At 31.9% G+C, this 8,210-nt stretch overlaps 1 protein-coding gene across 2 annotated transcripts; it reads right to left on the bottom strand.

Moving 5' to 3' along the window:
* Positions 1-923: 923 nt before the first annotated feature.
* On the bottom strand, positions 924-7,904 carry LOC101497236 (uncharacterized). Of its 2 annotated transcripts, none has more exons than XM_004488539.4 (22): positions 7,758-7,904; positions 6,899-7,056; positions 6,146-6,225; positions 5,805-5,891; positions 5,598-5,648; positions 5,388-5,505; positions 5,239-5,295; positions 5,046-5,110; positions 4,810-4,893; positions 4,663-4,713; positions 4,505-4,567; positions 4,251-4,297; positions 4,059-4,128; positions 3,879-3,941; positions 3,639-3,728; positions 3,510-3,548; positions 3,160-3,387; positions 2,991-3,076; positions 2,551-2,599; positions 2,391-2,471; positions 2,194-2,287; positions 924-1,570 (listed from the first exon to the last, which is right to left on the bottom strand). In XM_004488539.4, exons 2-22 carry the CDS (start codon positions 7,014-7,016, stop codon positions 1,362-1,364), a joined length of 1,830 nt encoding a protein of 609 aa, XP_004488596.1. In that variant the 5' UTR covers positions 7,017-7,056; positions 7,758-7,904; the 3' UTR covers positions 924-1,361. The 2 variants fall into 2 exon arrangements, with proteins under 2 accessions (XP_004488596.1, XP_004488595.1); XM_004488538.3 differs by having other exon boundaries at positions 7,496-7,830.
* Between the last annotated feature and the right edge of the window lie 306 nt (positions 7,905-8,210).

Raw genomic sequence — 8,210 nt, 5'->3', positions numbered from 1 at the left:
CTCAACATTAGGACATGGGGATGAATCAGAAATTGTTGGAAAACAAATGGGTCCAATGTACTTCAGACAAGTTTTTGAATTTTGTTCAATTATCGATGGTATGGGCCCTTTGTTTCCTAGACAGGATCAACCTGACTTGCCAATTATATAACCAAACAAATGGATGGTATAATTGAACTGAGGGAAATAAACACTACATTCATCTCTTAATACATTCGAAGTTAAAAACATTGATTTGTACTGTTGAGTAATGATAAAAATCCATATTTTAATTTCGGAGAAATGATTTGTTGACTTCAAAATTTTTATGTCGAGAAAGGAAAAAGTAAGAGAGATAAAGATAAATATATAGTGTCATATATTATGTATGTATTTTGATGTTCACATAACATAATTGTAATTTTGTATCTAAAAATAAGCAACACAAACACCATTTAATTTACATTTTCTAGACCTTAATCAACATTAGAAAGAATAAAAAGTCTTTTAGATTGTAAAGAATAAGTGTAGTTTAAATTATATCAGTCTCATCTATTCTTACCCATATTACCACCATTTCCATTTTATTTTTTCAGTTTAAAATGATTTTTTTGCTTAGAATTATTTGTCACGAGAATATCCAGAGAATATTAATTACAATCTTTTTTTAATAATATCCTTACTTGTTAATATCTCTATGTAACAAGAGCGTTCACTTATTCTACTTAACTTTCATAGTAACATAACAAGAATGTTTTTGTCAAAAGATTACCATGACTCTGAAAAATTCACCATAATACCAAATATACACAAATAAAATAAAACAACTCATTGCCCTTTGATTGTTAGAGGTCTTTTAGGCAAAATCTTCTAGGTATGGGAACCTACACAATTTTTGTTGTCTAGAACTTCATCATAGAATTTAAATACATAATCAAGAAAAATGAAAGCAAGTGCCCCAAACAAAATTCAACTTCAATGCTCATAAGAGTTTTACATTAATATCCACTCAAAACACGACACTTGGTTGAAAGTGATTTTACACCTTCAACCTGTATACTTGGAAGAAAAAACCCTAAATAGAAAAGGAAAAGCCACCAAAGCCCAAATATTTGGCATGATCATCAAGTGAGTGTAGTTTTTGGCCAATATTTGACCAAAAAATGTGAAATCAATGGTGGCTGCAATTGCAACACCACAGCACAACCATACTAGGAAACAATAAAACCTTGTTAGACTCAAAAAAATTTGTTTCATAATGAAGACAAGTCCCTAGCTAAAAAGACCTATCCACTCACTAACTGTACAATGTGACCGAGGATAACCGTAATGTCGTTGGATATAGTTAACCATGATTATTTGAAGGCAGTAAACATAGATGACTAACAACTACCATCCACATACACACCATTGGCATTGGTGTATATGCCATTTAAGGATCCATTGGATGATTTGAAGCCATTTCCATTTTGGTGTGCTTTCGGAATTGGCGAATGTCCATTATATGTTCCATGAATTGACTTGGTGTGGTTGTTACTCGGCATTGTCCCCATAACTGTCCTTTTCGGTTCACAAGCTGCTTCTATTAATCCTGTGTTATCATCAAGGAAATTATATTTAGCATATGATTCGGTGATCATTCAATCAAAGCTATAATGTCTAGGAAACATAATCGAACCATTTACAGTGATACTCAACAATAAATGTGGAAGGGAACAGATTTTAATTCTTACTACCTTGTGATAAATGATAGATTTTAACATCATAGATTAAAACATTTCAACTAAGCTTTGGACATCCAAGTTTAACATAAAGATATATACGATTTAGTCACACACGACTGACTCATTCTGATAGTGGTGAGACTGAAAGTGTTTCAGCCAATGGCATTGGGTTGGGACACTGAAAGAGTTATATGCAAGAGGTCTAGGGTTCAATCTCTGCTAACCAACATTTATCCCTCCCCCTACATATATACTAACTACTAACATTCGCCTATAAAAAAAAACTCCATCTGAAGTTCAGTCCTAATAAGAGGTGCAGGTAAATAGCACCACCAAGAACCACATTGTGACAAATTTGATGGACAATTAAATAATTAAAATGTCATTCAAATTTCAACAGAAAAAAAAATAATGTTTATTCAATGACAAGCATAACATTTGGTAATTGCATTGACATAACAACATCAAAAAATGAATTTGAAGAAAATACCTGAGAAGAGTGGAGAAGGTTTTCCTGGTCTGGACTTGAACTCAGGGTGAAACTGAACGCCAATAAAAAAAGGATGGCTAGGTAGTTCAATTATCTGCACTCATGCACATAATTACCAAAATTATAATTATTAATTTTATGCAAATCATAAGATTCATGCAATTGCAGTTTCATGTAAATAGTAAATACAGACACACCTCCATGCGACTTCCAGTTTCATCTTTGCCAACAAAAGATAGACCAGCACTCTCTAGCTGAGACACCATGTCAGGATTAACCTGTAACAGTTATTGTTAGTGACTACTGTTGCATCATCTTGGCTCATAAACAAAGTTTGAGCATACAAACACAATGTACCTCATATCTATGCCGATGTCGCTCATCAATGGAGCTTGCATTACCATACCTATCAATAATTCCAAAACATATCAAGGGTCCATTGGTTTAAGATTAAGATAAAAGTGATTATCAAATAACCTAGTCTTTTTAGAGATTTTTATTTGAAGTAGAAGCTGCTGGTTTGTGTTTGTTTATAATAGAAAAATCACTTTTTTAAATCTTCAATCATATACCACACTCATTAAAAATCATATTTTTTCAAAAGATATTAAAAGCTGCTTCCCTTTTTAATCAGAAAAATCAATTTATGTATTCTGATTAATTTAAAGAGGTTAAACAAACACAATTAAAACCAATGAAAATGATATTTTGGTTAGAAACGTGATTTTTCTCTCAAATAAGCACAAGGTGATGGCATGCCTACACATAATAAGTAAGCTTAAGTTTATAATTCTTACAATTTTGCAGATTTGCAATCAGAAACTTGAAAGTAAGTTGTCCTTGAACCAAGACGCATAGTTCCGCCCATATGTGTCTTGGAACCCTATCAACAACATAATAACAGTTTAACTAGTGTTCTCAAAGGAACAATATTGTCAACTAGTGCAGGTGTATAAGAGAATATACTTCTGGCATAAATATGACACAAGGTGTCTTGGTTTCAGGATCAAATTCTGTACTAGTAGCATCGTGCAGACCAAGAACAGATCGTGCAAACTCAATAACAGCAATTTGCATCCCCAAGCAAATCCCCAGATACGGAACATTATGTTCCCGAGCATACTTCGCAGCAAGCATTTTCCCTTGCACTCCTCTATCGCCAAAACCTCCTGGAACTAGAACTCCATTAGCACCCTGCAGCAAATTCCATTTACCAATAAATAATTTAACACTTAGATATAGTCAAACAAATTAAAAACATAGCATTAGATTAGAAAAAATTGAACAAAACACATTCAGTTGAAGTAGTAGGAAACCTTCAAAAGACTCCAAGCAGCTCTAAAAGCATTCGGATCCTGCAATAACATATATCATTAGACGGTTGACATAAAGAAAACCAGAATATTAACCAACATATTTGTAACAACTGAAAAATTAATAATCACCTCTGCGTAGGTATCATCTTCAAGATCTCCAGCTGGAACCCAGTCAACAATAAGTTTCCGATTGTGAGCAACAGAAGCATGCAGAAGTGCCTATATGAAAACAAAGAAGAATATTAGTTTATGGTATAATGAAATTCATTTTAATAATGTTTTGGATCAGAAAGTAACATTAGATACTAGAGATGTAAGTTGCAGAGAATGCAAAATTATTATGGACGACTAATTTTGGAAGAAAATTACCTTGAGAACAGAAACATATGCATCTGAAAGGCCAGTGTATTTTCCCACCATAGCAATTCTAACCTGTAGAACACAGAATTGTTGTGCGTTCAACACTTGTCTCTAATTGGAAAACTCGATAGCTATTCATACGTTGATTTTTTTTCTTTAAATGATATATTTGAGATATTTAAGACTCACAGTCTCATGACATTTGTCATAAATCTTTGTCCTAACGGTCCACTCCTTCAAATTAGGCTCTGTAGCAACACTGCAATAACAAGGCCATTCAATCAAGGAAAGAAACATAAGTTAATTGCCATAACATAACTAAAAATACATTTTCAGAAAATCAGACCAATACAAAAAAATAATGAGTTTAGTCAAACAAACCCTGGCAGGTTTAATGTTTTCAGGATTGCCTCATGCGCCTTCTGGTCCTATTTGTGACAGAATAAATTCAAAAGGAAAAAAAATCAGAATCTTACACAAATTAAATCACTTAATAGAAAAGCAAGCCATTCAAGTTTTCAAGAAAATTTCAGTTAATCAAAGCCTGAGTTAAACTAACTGAACTTCATGATATAATTCCTGCAGATTAGAGACAGCCATGAAAATGAGTTTCAAAAGATTATAGAGTTACTTACTTTCAATAGCAAAGGAATGTGCCAAATATTTGGAACATCATGGAGAGTAAGTACGTTTGATAACTGCAGATACAAAAGTGTTTTTAAGATTATTAGTAACTTCGTAAGGCTTATTGTAATAAGCAAAGTCAAAGTTGTAAGCATTAATGTCATATTACCGGCACATGACAAAATTGAGCAAGTTTTGCCTTTGTATTGGCTTCAAGTTCCTGGTAAAAAGGACGAGTTTAAAATATAGACTCTTTAATCGTCATCAAATGAAACCATTAGAACAATAAAAAGGGAAATAAGGACAAGAGACGTACCTTTGAACAGCGACAAGCAAGAAGATTAGGGAATAAACCTAATCCTCTAAGTTGGCGAACACTGTGCTGAGTTGGCTTTGTTTTCTGCAGATTAAAACTTCATATAAGTGTTTTGATCATACCACTTGCAAAGATGCAACCAACAATATTCCATTTCGGTAATAGAAAATTTCAATTTTATATTAGCATTATAACTGGAATAATATTGCAAACTGATAACATATTTCACAATATACCTGTTCGCCAACAACATTGAGAATCGGAACCAGGCTGACATGAACCAAACAAAAGTTGCCAGGACCTACAAAATAAACAGAAAAATGTTTAATTAAAAGATTTATTCACTCAAGTAAACCAACAAAAAAAAACAAAACAAAACAAATTGGCTTATGTAAATTAGCAAGAGGTTTTAGGCACGACAAGCATTACCTACACGGTATGAAAATTGTCCAAGTGCTTCAATAAAAGGCATAGACTCAATATCCCCTGCATTAGAGAAAATTAATTTATATCATTTTAATTAAATAAAGTTTTCATAATACTATATTACATTATTCCTATGTCCTCTAACTATTTACCTATAGTTCCACCCAACTCAATGACACAAACATCAGCAGGCCCTTCTTTTCCATCGACTGGTATCTTCGCTACTCGCTCTATCCAATCTTGGATGGCATCTGTAATATGTGGAACAACCTACAAAAAAGCAAAGACAAATTAAAAACCAAAGACATCAACGACGATTAAAAATAAATTCAAAGATGAAAAATAAAAATGATTAAACAAACCTGAACAGTCTTGCCAAGATAATCTCCTCTTCTTTCCTTCTCGATAACAGACTAAAAAAATCAAACAAAAATCCAAAACCAATTAAGCATGGCTAGTCAAAAACAAAAGAAAAATACATGTAGAGGCGTTCAAACAAAAATCCAAAATCAATTAGGCATGGCTAGTCAAAAACAAAAGAAAAATACATGTAGAGGCGGCTTGTTCACCTGATATATTTTTCCAGTAGTAATATTGTTGTCACGGGTTAATTTGATGTCCAAGAAACGTTCATAGTTTCCAAGATCAAGGTCAACCTTCAACACATATAAAACAAAGAATAAAAATTTGCAAACTAGAACTTAAATGAACAAACAAGAGATATATTTGTCTGTACTTTCATGTAAAAATGACAACAAAAAAAAGAGTTAGCAAGAGGGAAAAAATAACATAAGTAGATTAACAAAATGGCTAATGGCGTGTTACTATAAATCTCAATTGAGCATCAAATTCATGAAAATAAGCTAGTAATTTGCATCCTTAGGATAGGAAAAAAAATTAATCTATTTACCTCACCGCCATCGTCTAGAACAAACACTTCTCCATGTTCAAAAGGAGACATTGTCCCGGCATCAGTGTTCAGGTAGGGATCTACAAATGATAAATAAAATTAAACAAAATTAAAACAAGAAAAGGTACTTTACATAATAATAATGTAATAATAATAATTAAATGAAAAGACAATATTTTCTTTTCTTATAGTATGGAAGAGAAATATTGAGCACAAAATTAAAACTGCTTCTTTTTATGTCAATATAAAAGAAAAAATACATTAAGGAAAAAAGAACATACATCAAAAGTTACTTCAGCTCAAAAAGAGAAAACTAGTCAGTCCCTTTATATATTTCACAAAGAAAAACCCCTTTTGTTCAACAAGAGTTTCAATCAAATGAAACCTCATGTAACCAAGGGATGGTTGTCAATCCATTGAACCAATCAACTTAATGGCAATTTCGTTGTTGATACAAAAAATTATTATTAATCAAAGTTATACTAATGGTTATATTACAACTGTCTGTGAGGAATTTGAACTCCGTCTTTTAAGATTACAAGGTCAAACACTTACCATTGAACCGACACATCATTGACAATTTCATTGATAAATATATACACACAATTACATATATTACACAAACATGTTTGTATGTATGTGATTTATATGTATTATTTATAAATAAAAATATTTATGTGTGTGCTTGTTCTTTATCTATTATTAAAAGAGGGTGTGTGTGAAAGAGTAGAATCCAAAGAAGAAGAAAAATACCAATCTTGATAGAAGTAACTCGAAGACCACAAGCTTGAAGGAGGAGTCCAATACTACTAGCAGTGACTCCTTTCCCAAGTCCACTAACAACACCACCAGTCACCAACACATACTTCATTTTTCTTCTTCCTCACTTTTTCACCCTCCCACTTTAGATACTGAACTTGTCCCAAGCAAAATGCACAAAACAAGAACAAACACCAAAATATGAGTACTAAGAAAAAACAACAACGAAAACAACACAACCAACGACCATAAAAACAACAGAGAGATATAGTGACAATTTCACAAAGTAAACACCACTTAGGTACTTATATATACTAAGACCAAGAAAACAAACTAACCCTTTTTATGTTCTCTGATAAAACTAAGAATGATGACAACAACAGTACAAAATAAAACAATGCAAATGAAAACACAAAGTGGTTTGATTTGGATAAGATAAATAGATAGATTGGCAGTGACAGACATTAACATAGATATCATAAAGAGGAAAAATAAATAAATCAACTGAAATGGAGAAAGTAACAAAAAAAAAATAGAAAAAGGAAGAAACTTTCAACAACCCCACAAGGGAGAGAGAATAATTAGGAAAACCTTGTTCACAATGACGGTCTTTACAAGGTTCTTGCTTTTTAATTTCTCAATAAAGTGAGAAAAGTAATATCAAATCAAAAACACAAATATGAATGAGAGTGAATATTAGAAGAATATGAGTTTGAGGGATTTGAAATTGGGATGGTTATGATTGTAAGAGAAGGAGGGAAAAAGAAAAAGGATAAATAATAAATCTTGAAATGGAAAATGAAGAAGAATTGAATTTAGGTTATGGAAAAGGGTGAAAAATGCAGCACAGCACCCTTTTTCTCTTTTTCTTTTTCTCCTCCTTCCTCTTCTTACAGGCGGCGGGTGAACATGGAAGATGTGGCTTCACCTGTCAACTTTAAAAAGAACCAAATTTCAATCTCCCAAAATTAAAATTAATAATTTAAAATATATATTAATATTAATTAATACTCCACTCCTATATATAATATTTTATTATTAATTACTTATTGAAATTTTATATTCCCTCCTTTTAAGGTTAGTTAATGGATTAGGTCAATGAAATTAAATCACGAAAAAAAAGTTTTTTTTTTCTGTTGATGTAGCCAAATCAATATATTGTTTTTGTACCAAAAAATCAATATATTGTTTAAGGTTCAATTCATGTTTGCTGTGTATGACAAAGTGTCTAGTAGACAATGATAACTCTTCAAATGAATATTTTGTATTTTTGTTTGAGTGATTTGTTCTTGAATTGTGTTCATCC

Source organism: Cicer arietinum, chromosome 1 (assembly GCF_000331145.2).
Source record: "Cicer arietinum cultivar CDC Frontier isolate Library 1 chromosome 1, Cicar.CDCFrontier_v2.0, whole genome shotgun sequence".
NCBI lineage: Eukaryota > Viridiplantae > Streptophyta > Magnoliopsida > Fabales > Fabaceae > Cicer > Cicer arietinum.
This window is presented reverse-complemented; position numbering and strand designations above follow the sequence as displayed.

What these genes read in the sequence shown, in the direction of transcription:
- LOC101497236 (XM_004488539.4), bottom strand. Translation starts at nt 7,016, where the DNA reads ATGAAGTATGTGTTGGTGACTGGTGGTGTTGTTAGTGGACTTGGGAAA. An exon ending in CTACTGGAAAAATATATCAG is followed by an intron (nt 5,649 to 5,804) that starts GTGAACAAGCCG and finishes TGATTTTTTTAG; the next exon opens with TCTGTTATCGAGAAGGAAAG. An exon ending in GACATCGGCATAGATATGAG is followed by an intron (nt 2,472 to 2,550) that starts GTACATTGTGTT and finishes TAACTGTTACAG; the next exon opens with GTTAATCCTGACATGGTGTC.